The 17,952-nt window shown below is 45.3% G+C and overlaps 2 protein-coding genes across 3 annotated transcripts in view; one reads left to right on the plus strand and one right to left on the minus strand.

Annotated features, from left to right (window-relative positions):
• Window positions 1-4,240, minus strand: part of dok1b (docking protein 1b) — a 28,674-nt gene extending 24,434 nt beyond the window's left edge. The window contains exon 1 of the mRNA XM_014156655.3: window positions 3,771-4,240. Within this exon, the coding sequence (XP_014012130.1) occupies window positions 3,771-3,827 (57 nt within the window). The 5' untranslated portion in view covers window positions 3,828-4,240. The remainder of the gene's footprint in view (window positions 1-3,770) is intronic.
• An 897-nt stretch (window positions 4,241-5,137) lies between these two features.
• nagk (N-acetylglucosamine kinase) lies at window positions 5,138-17,104 on the plus strand. Of its 2 annotated transcripts, XM_014156656.3 has the most exons (10): window positions 5,138-5,369; window positions 5,759-5,843; window positions 6,929-7,027; window positions 9,223-9,364; window positions 9,596-9,706; window positions 9,912-10,024; window positions 12,697-12,784; window positions 13,685-13,782; window positions 15,480-15,558; window positions 16,512-17,104. In XM_014156656.3, exons 1-10 carry the CDS (start codon window positions 5,341-5,343, stop codon window positions 16,718-16,720), a joined length of 1,053 nt encoding a protein of 350 aa, XP_014012131.3. In that variant the 5' UTR covers window positions 5,138-5,340; the 3' UTR covers window positions 16,721-17,104. The 2 variants fall into 2 exon arrangements, with proteins under 2 accessions (XP_014012131.3, XP_082821425.1); XM_082965299.1 differs by lacking the exons at window positions 5,138-5,369; window positions 5,759-5,843 and adding an exon at window positions 5,943-5,957 and having other exon boundaries at window positions 6,928-7,027.
• The last annotated feature ends 848 nt before the right edge of the window (window positions 17,105-17,952 follow it).

Consider the following 17,952-nt stretch of genomic DNA (forward strand, 5'->3'; position numbering starts at 1 on the left):
ACCGAAGTCAGCATGCAGGCGCCCGGCCCGCCACAAGGAGTCCCTAGAGCGCGATGGGACAAGGACATCCCGGCCGGCCAAACCCTCTCCTAACCCGGACAACGCTGGGCCAATTGTGCGCTGCCTCATGGGTCTCCCGGTCACGGCCGTCTGCGACACAGCCTGGGATCGAAGTGACGCCTCAAGCACCTCGCCGCAGTGCCTTAGACCGCTGCGTCACTCGAGAGGCCCTGTTTGATACCGTTCCATTTGAGTCATTACAGTGAGCCCATCCTCCTTGCTTATCAGAAAGTCAAATCATTGCAGCATCCTCTGACTGCATTAGTAAGAAGTTTCAACAATCATACATGCATAGATGCCTAGCTGACAAGACAATAATAAAACACAATAATAATTCAAATGAAGTAGGGTACAGTTAAGATGTATAGTATGCATATCTGTATGATTTTAAAAACAGGAATTGAGCAGTGCTCTGCTATAAATGTACTTATGAAACCTTCAGACTTATTAGTAGTACACAGTTGTGTCACATTTTCCGACCTCAAGCCGTGGTTGTACCAAAGTGTGTGTTCTCACCAACAGAGCGGATGCTTACACAATCCTCCCTGTTTAACATCTACCACCATCTGACACCATTTAACACCATCTGACACTGTCTACCACCATCTGACATCGTCTACCACCATCTGACACCATTTAACACCGTCTACCACCATCTGACACTGTCTAACACCATTTAACACCGTCTACCACCATCTGACACTGTCTACCACCATCTGACACCATTTAACACCATCTGACACTGTCTACCACCATCTGACACCATTTAACACCATCTGACACTGTCTACCACCATCTGACATCGTCTACCACCATCTGACACCATGTAACACCGTCTACCACCATCTGACACTGTCTACCACCATCTAACACCATTTAACACCGTCTACCACCATCTGACACCATTTAACACCGTCTACCACCATCTGACACTGTCTACCACCATCTGACATCGTCTACCACCATCTGACACCATGTAACACCGTCTACCACCATCTGACACTGTCTACCACCATCTAACACCATTTAACACCGTCTACCACCATCTGACACCATTTAACACCGTCTACCACCATCTGACACCATTTAACACCGTCTACCACCATCTGACACCATTTAACACCGTCTACCACCATCTGACACCATTTAACACCCTCTGACACCTTCTACCACCATTTAACACCATCTGACACCATTTAACACCGTCTACCACCATCTGACACCATTTAACACCGTCTACCACCATCTGACACCATTTAACACCGTCTACCACCATCTGACACCATTTAACACCGTCTACCACCATCTGACACCATCTACCACCATCTGACACCATCTACCACCATCTAACACCATCTACCACCATCTGACACCATTTAACACCGTCTACCACCATCTACCACCATCTGACACTGTCTACCACCATCTGACACTGTCTACCACCATCTGACACTGTCTACCACCATCTGACACCATTTAACACCATCTACCACCATCTAACACTGTCTACCACCATCTGACACCATCGGACACCATTTAACACCATCTGACACCATCAGTCATAACCACACATAATAATAGAGCATGGTACACTGATGGACCCACGAGAAAGAGAGAGAAACAGGAGAGAGAGAGAGATACAGAGAAAGCTTTGACTATGTACAGACTCAGCGGGCATAGCCTTGCTATTGCAAAAGGTCGCTGTAGGCAGACCTGGCTCTCAAGAGAAGACAGGCTATGTGCACACTGCCAACAAAATGAGGTGGAAACTGAGCTGCATTTCCTAACCTCCTGCCAAATGTATGACCATATTAGAGACACATATTTGACTCAGATTACACAGATCCACAAAGATTTTGAAAACAAATCCAATGTTGATAAACTCCCATATATATTGGGTGAAATACCACAGTGTGCCATCACAGCAGCAAGATTTGTGACCTGTTGCCACAAGAAAAGGGCAACCAGTGAAGAACAAACACCATTGTAAATACATTTATTTTCCCTTTTGTACTTTAACTATTTACAAATCGTTACAACACTGTATATAGACGTAACATAACATTTGAAATGTCTTTATTCTTTTGGAACTTTGTGAGTGTAATATTTACTGTTCACTTTTGTTTATCCATTTCACTTGCTTTGGCAATGTAAACATATGTTTCCCATGCCAATAAAGCCCCTTGAATTGAATTGAGAGAGGAACAGAGAAAAAGAGAGAGAGAGAGAGAATTGAAAGAAAGAGTACAAAGAGGCCTCTTACAGACTAGTGACTAGTGACCGTGTGTTACTATTAATGTTCATATACAGGCCTGGGGGCTATAGGGCAAGGTAGCTATATACAGGCCTGGGGCTATAGGGCAAGGTAGCTATATACAGGCCTGGGGGCTATAGGGCAAGGTAGCTATATACAGGCCCGGGGGCTTATAGGGAAACGTAGCTATATGCAGGCCCGGGGACTTATAGGGGAATGTAGCTATATACAGGCCCGGGGGCTTATAGGGGAACGTAGCTATATACAGGCCTGGGGGCTTATAGGGGAACGTAGCTATATACAGGCCCGGGGGCTTATAGGGGAACGTAGCTATATACAGGCCCGGGGGCTTATAGGGGAACGTAGCTATATACAGGCCCGGGGGCTTATAGGGGAACGTAGCTATATACAGGCCCGGGGACTTATAGGGGAACGTAGCTATATACAGGCCCGGGGGCTTATAGGGGAACGTAGCTATATACAGGCCCGGGGGCTTATAGGGGAACGTAGCTATATACAGGCCCGGGGGCTTATAGGGGAACGTAGCTATATACAGGCCCGGGGGCTTATAGGGGAACGTAGCTATATACAGGCCCGGGGGCTTATAGGGGAACGTAGCTATATACAGGCCCGGGGGCTTATAGGGGAACGTAGCTATATACAGGCCCGGGGGCTTATAGGGGAACGTAGCTATATACAGGCCCGGGGGCTTATAGGGGAACGTAGCTATATACAGGCCCGGGGGCTTATAGGGGAACGTAGCTATATACAGACTGAAAGATATAACATGAAGGTCCTCTATTGACTCTTATTAAATACTTAGTAATAGTGATACTTGATAAGATTGAGTTATGGTTTCTTAATAAAAACGCACGTGCATACACATTACACACATATTACACGCACACAGTAATAGGCCTACTAGGTTGCAGCTGACACTGCAGAGAAAAAAACAACTACTCCAATATTGAAGGTGAAACAGATTGAATAAACACTGACAATACATTCAAGTTTAAACTGCTCTAAACCTAGACCTATCCGTCAGCAACAGTTGAAACGAGTTGATGGCTATAGGGCAATATCATGTCAAAACATTGATGCTGAGTTGCAATAGAGAGCTAAACTGGTGCCTTCTCTACTTCCCCTTGTTGTGGAACTCGTTCGGCAATACGATTTTGCATAGTATCAAAACTAAATCTTTGACATGGGATGTAAATTAGGCTACAGTGGTTTGCGGGATGGTCGGGTCCGGCGTCTGAACTTGACTGGATACAATAGTTTACTTTAATTGGATCAATGTGTGCTCTATGACGAAGAAGAACGGTCCCAAGTCCAGTCCGCGATGGTTAACAACCAGATGGGGACATTCTGTTTTTTTCCTCTTCAACTTGAAAACAGTTTTAGTGGGCTATGACAAGTTAGAATTGCGTAGTTTTATGATATTTTATTGTCTTACCTTGCCAAACTTCTGATGTTGAACGTAAAGTTGTCCCTCTTTTACGTGGGTATCCATCTCCAAAGTTCGGACCCCGTCCCAAGAACTAGGAATACTCTCGAATTTAACACCACTTTTCGGTTACTTTTCCTTCTCTGTCTGAACTTCCTTCAACTCAACTTTACTTACTTCCGCAAACGCGCTTTTCTCAACGTTCAGAGGCATTTAAAATATTTTAATACAATTAAGACATGTTTAAAACCGGGGGAAAAAAGTACCCGGTGGTCTTGAAAAAGTTGTTATCTAACGTCCTGAAAACCTGACGGTTATGTTATTGTCCGTCGCTTGTCGCCACCCGCCGCTCCCTCTTCCTCCTTGTGCCGTGTGTCCACGCAGTCTGTCGTGCATGATGAGTGCGCTGCACCGCTCTCTCCTCTCTGTTCCTCTCCTCTCTCTTCTCCTCCCACCTCCTCGTTTTGCACTCAGTCTGACAGTATGAGGACAACAGCAGAGCAGCATAGTTCAACAGCGGGCTCGCAGTGCCACACACACACCTTTGACTTATGTTTACCTGTTAATGAATTATTTCGGAAAGAAGTAGAAGGTGCTCAACCAACGTGAGTAGAGATGCAACCTAAAAATGTCTAGACATCATTGGACAGGAAAAGGCGCAATCCTCGCTCACCATGAAAAATAGGTACTTTTATTAGGTACGTTTAAAAGATTGACGTTTCAACTGTCAATAGCCTTCTTCAGAATAATTACAAAGGGAATGGGCAAGTTCATACCGGGCATTCTTTCAAAACAAAAATAACATTGCAACATTTTGTGCATAACGCATTTGAATTCAGAGTCCATTTATATAATTAATTGGAATCCAAATAATAGGCCTGCATTGATCCTTCATGTGTTGACTTGGTTGTGCCCAGGTTGGCTCAACATATAGACAATGCTTGTGCCTTTTGCCAAGATGTCACACAGGAATGATGTGGGTTTGTATTCTTTGTGAAATTACATAATATCTCTCCTTGACCTCTCTGGCTGACTCAACACACCTCGTCCCCAGATCTTTATTATCAAAATAACAGCCACACAATCTTTATAACCCCCCCCTCTCTCTCTCTCCTCACACCCACACACATACACACACACAAATACACAGCATATTTTGTACTATTCTTGTGGGAACCTAAAATTGATTTCCATTCAAAATCCTATTTTCTCAAACCCTAAACCTAACCCCTAACCCCTAAGCCTAAAATACCCCCCCCCCCCCCCCCCCTCCATTCTTCATTGGCATGGGAAAAATGTATCAATTCAATTTCAACTTGTGTAATTCCGCCCCCTGCTGGTTATTAGGAAATACTCGCCCGACACCAGAGTAGATACTAGAATAGCTCCGGAGTGAAACTGGGCGTTGAATGTAATTATTTACAAGGCATGAACATCATAAGATCCTCCCACAATAAAACTGATTATATAAAAGTTATTTTAAAAAAAAAGTCGAACTCTAAACTGTATAATGTGATCTGATTGGATCGGAAACTGAAGTGACGTGTCACATGATCGAAACAGGATAACGAGAGAAGTAATGGCTGCAGTGTTCGGTGGTGTTGAAGGGTGAGTCTCTAATAACCCGTTTTTATCCGGTAATAATTTGAATGAAAACGTGTTATCGGACAGATGTAGTGCAGAACTGATTAGGGCAAAAGGCTGTGCTGTTGTTTGATTGTCACATAGAAAATAAACCTGTCTGATTAAACTCTACATCAACGATTCATCAGAAACTTCCTTTCACCAGGGAGTTTAGTCAATTAAATGAAACATTCCTTTGTGACACTATCAATATTCTTAAGGAAAAGCTTCCTATTCATTTGATTTGTTTGTTTGTTTGTGTTGTGTGTGTGTGTGTGTGTGTGTGTGTGTGTGTGTGTGTGTGTGTGTGTGTGTGTGTGTGTGTGTGTGTGTGTGTGTGTGTGTTCCTGTCTGTCTGTCCTCTACTGTAACAGTGGTGGGACCCACTCCAAGGCGGTGTTGATCTCTGAGAATGGGGAAATCCTTGCAGAGACAAACGGCCCCTCAACCAACCACTGGGTGAGATGACAGATCTAGGATTAGTTTACCATATTCCCTAGCCTGATGTTAACTGTTAGGTGGTTAAAGTAAAGCTGACCTCAGATCAGCCGAAGGCCCCTCAACCAACCACTGGATGAGACCACAGAACTGCCAGTACACTTTTATTATGACAGCGAGTAGATTCCAATGTACAGGAAATGAGTTCCTGCACCTCAAATGTTCTACTGCTTGAGTTCCTGCACCTCTTGTAGATTATTGGCTTAGAAATATTTTCTGGCATCTAAATAAAAAAAAACATAATCGGCATCTATTTCAGTCCAACCACTTGTAAGTGCTGATCTGAAGTCAGCTTTGTGTTTTCCCTCCTAATGGTTAAGATCAGGATTTAGAGAGGGTAAATTGGTCTTAGATCTGTGCATAGAAGTGTGAAGAAAGAGGAAGTTAAGCCTCTTTATTAAAGTCATGAGTGGTTCTTCTACACTATGAAACGTTTCATGAGTGATGACTGTATGTGTTGTCTTTCAGTTGGTGAGTGATGACTGTGTGTGTTGTCTTTCAGTTGGTGAGTGATGACTGTATGTGTTGTCTTTCAGTTGGTGAGTGATGACTGTATGTGTTGTCTTTCAGTTGGTGAGTGATGACTGTATGTGTTGTCTTTCAGTTGGTGAGTGATGACTGTGTGTGTTGTCTTTCAGTTGGTGAGTGATGACTGTATGTGTTGTCTTTCAGTTGGTGAGTGATGACTGTGTGTGTTGTCTTTCAGTTGGTGAGTGATGACTGTGTGTGTTGTCTTTCAGTTGGTGAGTGATGACTGTGTGTGTTGTCTTTCAGTTGGTGAGTGATGACTGTGTGTGTTGTCTTTCAGTTGGTGAGTGATGACTGTGTGTGTTGTCTTTCAGTTGGTGAGTGATGACTGTGTGTGTTGTCTTTCAGTTGGTGAGTGATGAGTGTGTGTGTTGTCTTTCAGTTGGTGAGTGATGACTGTGTGTGTTGTCTTTCAGTTGGTGAGTGATGACTGTGTGTGTTGTCTTTCAGTTGGTGAGTGATGACTGTGTGTGTTGTCTTTCAGTTGGTGAGTGATGACTGTGTGTGTTGTCTTTCAGTTGGTGGGCGTTGAGAAGTGTATCGAGGCCATCAACGACATGGTCCAGAAAGCCAAAATAGAAGCGGGGCTAGACCCAGACACACCTCTCCACTCTCTGGTGAATCAATTCATGATTTTAATGCAAAAATCTAATCTAAAGCCTAGTATGCAAGTATTTCGCTACATCTGCTAAATATGTGTATGTGACCAATCAAATTAGATTTGATTCGATTTTGATATACTATTTACCAGCTCTGTTAGCTACTCAAAATGGCGATCCTGAGCACTTGCATTGAGTGTATAAATTGCGACGCATCTACACAGAATCCTCTTTTTTTGTGTAGCTGATTGTAGTTCTTGGGTTGTGTATTGTGTGGGTTAATAGTTACTAAGGCTTAAGGTCAATTCCATGAATAAAAACATTTAAAAAAGGGCCGATGAGCACCAACATGTAAAGTTCATAGGAGCATGTCAAATTGGGGGAAAATGAAAGCTAAGAGTCTATATTTTACAAATTAAGGAATATATACATACATTTTTCAACCTAAAAATTGGGAATAATCAAAGGCTTTGATTTCTTGTCAAGCAGATGGAAAAGGGATCTTTTTTTTACCAGAAAAAGTATCCAAAAGCATTAGAAATGGAAACACAATAATGTTGAAGACCCGCGACAGCTAATATCAACACCTATATTTAGTGTTGGATCATTTTTTCTGTAACTTTAAGAAACATTTCCCCTTCTGTAGTAACATTTTAAGAAACATTTCCCCTTCTGTAACATTTTAAGAAACATTGCCTTGTGCCTTGAAATTCCGTTACCAAAATCCCACATATCTTTTTGTAATTTTTCTCCCTCATGAGGAGGGAGGATAATGAAAGTTCACAGAAGTAACAAGTAAAGGTAGACCTACCAATTAGTTAGTGTTTTTACTGATGTACATTTTGTGTATGAATTATTAAATGATTCAAATAAAATTCTGTTACCAAAACGATAACTGAATTTCCTAATAATCAGTAATGGAATTTCTGCAATTGAATTGGCTACAATGTGAAATGACAGTAGTCACAAACCCCAGTTAGGTCACCTGATACTGTCCTCCCTTCCACTGGCATGCTGTTCTGTTCAGGTGATAACACTTTCTCTTTCCCAAAGATAGACATCCAGAACAGACCAAATCTGAACCAACTATGTTTCACAAGTTAGGACAGTACAGTAGTGTAGAATAGTAGATTATAGTTCAGTAGGGCACTAGAATTGAGTACTGTACTCTACTGAGCTCTACTGAGCTCTACTGTACTGAGCTCTGCTGAGCTCTACTGTACTGAGCTCTGCTGTACTGAGCTCTACTGTACTGAGCTCTGCTGAGCTCTACTGTACTGAGCTCTGCTGTACTGAGCTCTACTGAGCTCTGCTGTACTGAGCTCTACTGAGCTCTACTGTACTGAGCTCTACTGAGCTCTACTGTACTGAGCTCTACTGTACTGAGCTCTGCTGAGCTCTACTGTACTGAGCTCTACTGTACTGAGCTCTACTGTGCTCTACTGTGCTCTACTGTACTGAGCTCTACTGTACTGAGCTCTACTGTACTGAGCTCTACTGTGCTCTACTGTGCTCTACTGAGCTCTACTGTGCTCTACTGAGCTCTACTGTACTGAGCTCTACTGAGCTCTACTGTACTGAGCTCTACTGTACTGCGCTCTACTGAGCTCTACTGTACTGCGCTCTACTGTACTGAGCTCTACTGTACTGAGCTCTACAGTACTGTACTCTACTGAGCTCTAGTCTACTGAGCTCTAGTCTACTGAGCTCTGCTGTACTGTACTCTACTGAGCTCTACTGTATATATCCATAATGATGTACTACTGTGTAGTACAGATCAGGGACCCATGATGAAATTCCGTTACCGTAATTCTCTTACCGGGTGTTAATCCACTTCACTTATTGTAGTTCAAAAAGCAAAAGAGATTTTTTTCAAAACTCAAGGTGTGACGTCATCGCTGACACCACATTCTGTCTGCAGACGTCTGGGAATCTTAATTCAGATGGTTTTCACATATTCTGTTACCAAACTTTGCATCTACACAGTTCTTCCAGTAAATGTGTTTTTGTAAAATATTCGGTGTAAATTGTTTAAAGTAGTCCTTGTACATAGAGTTATATGGTTTGTTAAAATTTGAAATCAATGATTTTTGTTTGGCATACATTTTAAGTGAAGAATCTGAGTCCCAGCGCAAATCCGTTAGCGTGTTAATTGCCCCTTTTTACTAAGTAGGCTAACTATTATGATAACTTGTAATATCTCGCTCTCCCAGGGAATGTCTCTAAGTGGAGGGGAACAGAAGGATGCTATAGATAAGATCATCTGTGAGATGAAGAACAGGTTTCCTAAACTCAGCATCAATTATTACATCACCACCGATGCCATCGGCGCCATGGCAACAGCCAGCGACCGGGGTAACGGAACCGTCTTTTTAACTGAACTTTTTTTTAATTGAAAGTGATAAATTAGGATTTGAAAGAATGATTTAATATGATCAATAGCCAGTATGAGAAGTGAATCTTTAATCTGCGTGTGGTGTCCTTTCACTTAATTGTTGACAGGAATGTTCACTGTCATCATACAACTGTGTAGAATGACTTCACTCATCCCTCCATCTCTCTCTCCCCCTCTCACACTATATATAGGAGGTATAGTGTTGATCAGTGGGACTGGTTCTAACTGTAAGCTGGTGAACCCAGATGGAAGCCAGGTCGGCTGTGGAGGCTGGGGTCATATGATGGGGGACGAGGGGTCAGGTAGCCATGACGACAACAATCAACATAAACAGAAGTCCAACAAACTTGTCTTCTCTTATGATCACCTCTCTTTTCCTCCATTCATTCCTTTTTTCCTCCTACTGTTTCTCTCTTTCTCCTCCCCCCTTTTCCCTTCCCAACCCTTTCATTCTCGTTCCCTCTCCCCCCTCTTCTCCTCCCCCCCGCTCTTTCCTCTCTCCATCAGCGTTCTGGATCTCCCACCTGGCAGTGAAGACGATGTTCGATGCCAAAGACAACCTGGTCAAGCCCCCTCATGATGTCACTCACGTCAAGAAGATCATTGAGAATTACTTCCAGGTGAGAGGTCAACCGAAAGTACAACAGGAAATTAAATCGAGTACAGGCTTAACTAAATGACAACCGAGACAGAATGCAATATGGGATTTCATTGAATAGTTTGGGCCGGGTGCTGCTGATCGGTTGCCCTAAACGAGGTTCTGATGACGGGTTTCAGTTGGTGGTGGAAGGTCGTTTGGTGGTGGAGGTTGAAGGTTGTTTGGTGGTGGAGATGGAAGGTCGTTTGGTGGTGGTGGAGGTGGAAGGTCGTTTGGTGGTGGTGGAAGGTCGTTTGGTGGTGGTGGGGGGAAGGTCGTTTGGTGGGGGTGGAGGTGGAAGGTCGTTGGTGGGGGTGGAGGTGGAAGGTCGTTGGTGGGGTGGAGGTGGAAGGTCGTTGTGGAGGTGGGGCGTTTGGTGGAGGTGGAAGGTCGTTTGGTGGTGGTGGAGGTGGAAGGTCGTTTGGTGGAGGAGGTGGAAGGTCGTTGGTGGGGGGTGGAGGCGTGGTGGGGAGGTGGAAGGTCGTTTGGTGGTGGTGGTGGAGGCGGGTGGTGGAAGGTCGTGGTGGTGGTGGTGGAAGGTCGGGTGGTGGTGGTGGGGCGTGGTGGAGGTGTGGAAGGTCGGGTGGTGGTGGTGGGGCGTGGTGGAGGTGGGAAGGTCGTTTGGTGGTGGTGGAAGGTCGTGTGGTGGTGGGGCGTGGTGGAGGTGGTGGAAGGTCGTTTGGTGGTGGAGGTTGAAGGTCGTTTGGTGGTGGTGGAGGTGGAAGGTCGTTTGGTGGTGGTGGAAGGTCGTTTGGTGGTGGTGGAGGTGGAAGGTCGTTTGGTGGTGGTGGAAGGTCGTTTGGTGGTGGTGGAAGGTCGTTTGGTGGTGGTGGAGGTGGAAGGTCGTTTGGTGGGGGTGGAGGTGGAAGGTCGTTTGGTGGGGGTGGAGGTGGAAGGTCGTTTGGTGGGGGTGGAGGTGGAAGGTCGTTTGGTGGAGGTGGAAGGTCGTTTGGTGGTGGAGGTGGAAGGTCGTTTGGTGGAGGAGGTGGAAGGTCGTTTGGTGGAGGAGGTGGAAGGTCGTTTGGTGGAGGAGGTGGAAGGTCGTTTGGTGGTGGTGGTGGAAGGTCGTTTGGTGGTGGAAGGTCGTTTGGTGGTGGAAGGTCGTTTGGTGGTGGTGGTGGAAGGTCGTTTGGTGGTGGTGGTGGAAGGTCGTTTGGTGGTGGTGGTGGAAGGTCGTTTGGTGGAGGTGGTGAAAGGTCGTTTGGTGGTGGTGGAAGGTCGTTTGGTGGTGGTGGAAGGTCGTTTGGTGGAGGTGGTGGAAGGTCGTTTGGTGGTGGTGGTGGAAGGTCGTTTGGTGGAGGTGGTGGAAGGTCGTTTGGTGGAGGTGGTGGAAGGTCGTTTGGTGGAGGTGGTGGAGGTCGTTTGGTGGAGGAGGTCGTTTGGTGGAGGTGGTGGAAGGTCGTTTGGTGGAGGTGGTGAAGGTCGTTTGGTGGTGGTGGTGGTGGGGTGGTGGTGGAAGGTCGTTTGGTGGTGGAAGGTCGTTTGGTGGTGGTGGGGTGGTGGAAGGTCGTTTGGAGGTGGAAGGTCGTTTGGTGGAGGTGGTGGAAGGTCGTTTGGTGGTGGTGGTGGAAGGTCGTTTGGTGGAGGTGGTGGAAGGTCGTTTGGTGGAGGTGGTGGAAGGTCGTTTGGAGGTGGAGGTGGAAGGTCGTTGGTGGTGGAAGGTCGTTGGAGGTGGAAGGTCGTTTGGTGGTGGAAGGACGTTTGGTGGTGGAAGGACGTTTGGTGGTGGAAGGTCGTTTGGAGGTGGAAGGACGTTTGGTGGAGGAGGTGGAAGGTCGTTTGGTGGTGGAAGGTCGTTTGGTGGTGGAAGGTCGTTTGGTGGTGGAAGGTTGTTGGAAGTCTGCTGCTGCAAAACAGCAAGTGGGAAACACGATGTAGATTTATAGCCATTGGTTGAAAGGAAGGAAACTGATTATTGCACCAGTGAGCCCATAGGTTAATCAGCAAGCGGGGTGGAATTGCCTTAGTGTGCCATGCTCATAGACTGACGTTAATAGGTGGATGACATTCCCCTTGCTAATAGTGAAGGAGGAAGAAAGACATGACGTTATGCTGATGAGGTGACGTTATAAACACTACCCCATAAATGCCTGCTGTGCTGATGCGGTAAGACAGGAAGCAATGTGAATTATGTTGCGTTTCCCCGATGAATTCAAAGTGCCAAGCCATCAGGTCTGAATGGCTTGGCATTTTTCATTCATCAAGTAAACAACACATTTTACATCTACATTATGTTTGAGTTGTTCATCTAACCTCTCTCCCCTTCCCTCTCACTCTCTTTCCCTTCCCCCTCTCTCTCTCTCTCTCTCCTTCCCTCTCTCGCCCCTTCCCCCTCTCTCTCTCCTTCCCCGCCCCTTCCACCTCTCTCTCTCTCTCTCCTTCCCCACCACTTCCACCTCTCTCTCTCTCCTTCCCCACCCCTTCCACCTCTCTCTCTCTCCTTCCCCACCCCTTCCACCTCTCTCTCTCTCTCCTTCCCCACCCCTTCCACCTCTCTCTCTCTCTCTCCTTCCCCACCCCTTCCACCTCTCTCTCTCTCTCTCCTTCCCCACCCCTTCCACCTCTCTCTCTCTCCTTTCCCACCCCTTCCACCTCTCTCTCTCTCCTTCCTTCCCCACCCCTTCCCTCTCTCTCTCCCTCTCTCTGTTCTTCCAGGTATCAGACTTGATGGGGATGCTCCCTCATCTCTATAGAAACTTCCAGAAGTCTCACTTTGCTGGACTCTGCCAGAAATTAGCTGAAGGTTAGTTTTCCTCCTATTTTCACTCTCCCAACAGCGTAAGTGTGTTTGGACTGGACTCGTGTGTTTGGACTGGACTCGTGTGTTTGGGACTGGACTCGTGTGTTTGGGACTGGACTCGTGTGTTTGGGGACTGGACTCGTGTGTTTGGGGACTGGACTCGTGTGTTTGGACTGGACTCTTGTGTTGGGACTGGACTCGTGTGTTTGGGGACTGGACTCGTGTGTTTGGGGACTGGACTCGTGTGTTTGGGGACTGGACTCGTGTGTTTGGGGACTGGACTCGTGTGTTTGGGGACTGGACTCGTGTGTTTGGGGACTGGACTCGTGTGTTTGGGGACTGGACTCGTGTGTTTGGGGACTGGACTCGTGTGTTTGGACTGGACACGTGTGTTTGGGGACTGGACACGTGTGTTTGGGGACTGGACACGTGTGTTTGGGGACTGGACTCGTGTGTTTGGGGACTGGACTCGTGTGTTTGGGGACTGGACTCGTGTGTTTGGGGACTGGACTCGTGTGTGGGGACTGGACACGTGTGTTTGGGACTGGACTCGTGTGTTTGGGGACTGGACTCGTGTGTTTGGGACTGGACTCGTGTGTTTGGGACTGGACTCGTGTGTTTGGGACTGGACTCGTGTGTTTGGGACTGGACTCGTGTGTTTGGGACTGGACTCGTGTGTTTGGGGACTGGACTCGTGTGTTTGGGGACTGGACTCGTGTGTTTGGGGACTGGACTCGTGTGTTTGGGGACTGGACTCGTGTGTTTGGGGACTGGACTCGTGTGTTTGGGACTGGACTCGTGTGTTTGGGACTGGACTCGTGTGTTGCATGGTTTTAATCAACCTCAAATACCATATTACATATTTTGTATTGATCTATAAATGTGTATTATTGTGAGTTACAGGGGCTGAAGCTGGTGATGCTCTATGTCAGTATCTGTTCACCCAGGCAGGCAAGGTCCTGGCCCAACACATAGTGGCTGTACTACCTAAAGCACAACAGGTGACACACACATTTTACAACATACAGTGCAAAATTTGACTTTTTACACATTGTTATGTTACAGCCTTATTCTAAAATTGATTAAATGTTGTTTTCCATCAGTTTACACACAATACCCCACAATGACAAAGCAAAAACAGGTTTTAGGATTTTTTTGGCAAATTTATAAAAAAATATTCAGACTCTTTACTTTGTTGAAGCACCTTTGGCAGCGATTACAGCCTCAAGTCTTCTTGGGTATGACGCTACAAGCTTGGCACACCTGTATTTAGGGAGTTTCTCCCATTCTTCTCTGCAGATCCTATCAAGCTCTGTCAGGTTGGATGGGGAGCATCGCTGCACAGCTATTTTCAGGTCTCTCTAGAGATGTTCGATCGGCTTCAAGTCCGGGCTCTGGCTGGGCCACTCAAGGACATTCAGAGACTTGTCCTGAAGCCAGTCCTGCGTTGTCTTGGCTGTGTGCTGAGGGTTGTTGTCCTGTTGGAAGGTGAACCTTTACCCTAGTCTGAGGTCCTGAGCGCTCTGGAGCAGGTTTTCATCAAGGATCTCTCTGTACTTGGCTCCATTTATCTTTCTCCCAATCCTGACTAGTCTCCCACTACCTGCAGCTGAAAAACATCCCCACAGCATGATGCTGCCACCACCATGCTTCACCGTAGGGATGGTGCCAGGTTTCCTCCAGACATGATGCTTGGCATTCAGGCCAAAGAGTTAAATCCAGAGAACCTTGTTTCTCATGGTCTGAGATTCTTTAGGTGCTTTTTGGCAAACTTCAAGCGGGCCATCATGTGCCTTTTATTGAGGAGTGGCTTCCGTCTGGCCACTCTACCATAAAGGCCTGATTGGTGGAGTGCTGCAGAGATGGTTGTCCTTCTGGAAGGTTCTCCCATCTCCACAGCGGAACTCTAGAGCTCTGTCAGAGTGAGCATCAGGTTCTTGGTCACCTCCCTGACCAAAGCCCTTCTCCCCCGATTGCTCAGTTTGGCCGGTCAGCCAGCTCTAAGTCGTCTTGGTGGTTCCAAACTTCTTCCATTTAAGAATGATGGCTGCCACTGTGTTCTTGGGGACCTTCAATGCTGCATGCATTTTTTGGTAGCCTTCCCCATATTGTGCCTCGACACAATCCTGTCTCGGAGCTCTACAGGCCATTCCTTCAACCTCATGGCTTGGTTTTTGCTCTGACATGCACTGTCAACTGTGGGACCTTATATAGACAGGTGTGTGCCTTTCCAAATCATGTCCAATCAATTGAATTTACCACAGGTGGACTCCAATCAAGTTGTAATCATGATCAACGGAAACAGGATGCACCTGAGCTCAATTTCAAGTCTCATAGCAAAGGGTCTGAATAAGGTTTCAGTTTATTTTTAATAAATGTGCAAACATTTCTAAAAACCTGTTTTCGCTTTGTCATTGTGTGGTATTGTGTGTAGATTGATGGGAATTTGTTTTAATCCATTTTAGAATAAGGCTGTAACGTAACAAAATGTGGAGAAGGTCAAGGGGTCTGAACACTTTCAGAATGCACTGTAATTTCACCCTTTTATATGATGTCGTATATAAGTTGGTTCAACAGATTACACTGATATTGTATCCCCCCTTATCTCTCGCTCCCTGTCTCTCTCTGTCTCTCTCTCTCGCTCCCTCTGTCTGTCTCGCTCCCTCTGTCTGTCTGTCTGTCTGTCTCTCTACATCAGCCTCTGTTGACAGGTGAACAGTGTCTACCCATCTTGTGTGTTGGATCAGTGTGGAAGAGCTGGGAGCTGCTGAAGCCAGGTGGGTTATAACTGACTGTTGTTGGATCAGCCTAGTCTGTTGTCAAAATGTCCTCTTATGCCAGGATTTCCTAGCCTGGGTACTAGTCTGTTTGTGCTAACATCCCAGTCCTTGTTAAACATGTTTGGAATGGGATGATGGCACAAATAGATCTGGGACCGGGCTAAAGATTTCCCAGGTCAGCATAAAGATTTGCTTTATCAAGCCAACAGTCCACACTTGGACGTTAAATGGCACTAAGATCACCATGCGCAATGCCAAGCGTGGCAGTCCGACTGACTGATCTGGGTTTGGCGGATGCTATCTGCCCCAATGCATTGTGCCAACTGTAAAGTTTGGTGGAGGAGGAATAATGGTCTGGGGCTGTTTTTCATGGTTCGGGCTAGGACCCTTAGTTCCAGTGAAGGGATATCATAACACTACAGCATACAGTGACATTCTAGATCATTCTGTGGTTCCAACTTTGTGGCAACAGTTTAGAGAAGGCCCTTTCCTGCTTCAGCATAACAATGAGCCAGGCCTAATCGCCCAACCTCAATAATGCTCTTGTGGCTGAATGGAAGCAAGTCCCCGCATCAATATTCCAACATCTAGTGGAAAGTGTGTTATAGCAGCAAAGGCGGGACCAACACCATATTAATGATTTTGGAATGAAATGTTCAACGATCAGGTGTCCACATACTTTTGGTCATGTAGTGTTTAAAAAAAAATTGTTTAGCTCACATAATATAATTTAACATTATGCATTAAAGTGTTTTTAATAGAACAAATGTGGCAAAAACAAATGTAGACATTAATACATGCATTTCTATAGCTTCTAGAATATTATTTTTTTAAATGGTGGGGGAGTACCAAGATGGAAGTGCAATGGCTTCCAAACAGCGCCCCTGGTAATCATCTAGTGTATATATAAATAATTGGGTTCAGCTAAGCTCTAACCGTCTCGTCGGCAGGTTTCACAGAGGTCCTGGCGGAGTTGGAGTCAACGCCGGCCTTCAAGGGTCGTTTCTACGGTTACAACCTGCTGATCCTGAAGCAGTCATCGGGGTCGGCGCTAGGAGGCGCAGTTCTCGGCGCGAAGAGCGCGGGCGCCACGGTAACACTCAACTACGCCGACAACGCACAAGTCTTCTACAAACACTCCTTTCAAAGCGGTCAATGAGGAATCGCCTCTGAACCAATTCAAACGAAGCCTCACAAGCTTGACCAATCAGGACGCAGCTATAACTAGGGAAAAGTTTGGGATTGGACCAATAATTAAGTGCTTGGGATTTATTTGACCAATAATATGGCCTTGATTTGATTAGCTCTGGTTTCTTGTACTTCTAATTACTCTCCACAAGAGGGTGGTCTTTAGCTATGAAGCGCACCACAACTGTCCATCATTGTACTGTGAATACAAATCTTTCCTGCTGATATATTTAGATGTTTAATCATAATAAGAGAATATAGTCTCTGAGGTATCTGTTTTCCAATAACTGTAATGCAATTATGAAATATACACAACATTTTATAATCTGTTTTGTAGTAAACATTTGTGAAAGCATTCGGTCGCTGTCATTTTTACCGATTCTTCTTCTCTCACTTGCTGACACAAGGCAGCTGCAAGCTACATAACCATGGCACAAGGCAAGCTACATAGCCATGGCACAAGGCAAGCTACATAGCCATGGCACAAGGCAAGCTACATAGCCATGGCACAAGGCAAGCTACATAGCCATGGCTTGGATTGGTCAGAACAGCCATTGTGACATCATGGTTATGGATTGTTGTGATATGACATTCTATGAGTCACAACATTCTATTCCAAAGGACACAGCAGAGAGCAAGTTCTAACATCATAGTAGTTCTAACATCATAGTAGTTCTAACATCATAGTAGTTCTAACATCATAGTAGTTCTAACATCATAGTAGTTCTAACATCATAGTTCTAACATCATAGTAGTTCTAACATCATAGTAGTTCTAACATCATAGTAGTTCTAACATCATAGTAGTTCTAACATCATAGTAGTTCTAACATCATAGTAGTTCTAACATCATAGTTCTAACATCATAGTAGTTCTAACATCATAGTAGTTCTAACATCATAGTAGTTCTAACATCATAGTTCTAACATCATAGTAGTTCTAACATCATAGTTCTAACATCATAGTTCTAACATCATAGTAGTTCTAACATCATAGTAGTTCTAACATCATAGTTCTAACATCATAGTTCTAACATCATAGTTCTAACATCATAGTAGTTCTAACATCATAGTAGTTCTAACATCATAGTTCTAACATCATAGTAGTTCTAACATCATAGTAGTTCTAACATCATAGTAGTTCTAACATCATAGTAGTTCTAACATCATAGTTCTAACATCATAGTAGTTCTAACATCATAGTT

The sequence above is a fragment of the Salmo salar genome, chromosome 18 (genome assembly GCF_965601325.2).
Source record: "Salmo salar chromosome 18, fSalSal1, whole genome shotgun sequence".
Lineage (NCBI taxonomy): Eukaryota > Metazoa > Chordata > Actinopteri > Salmoniformes > Salmonidae > Salmo > Salmo salar.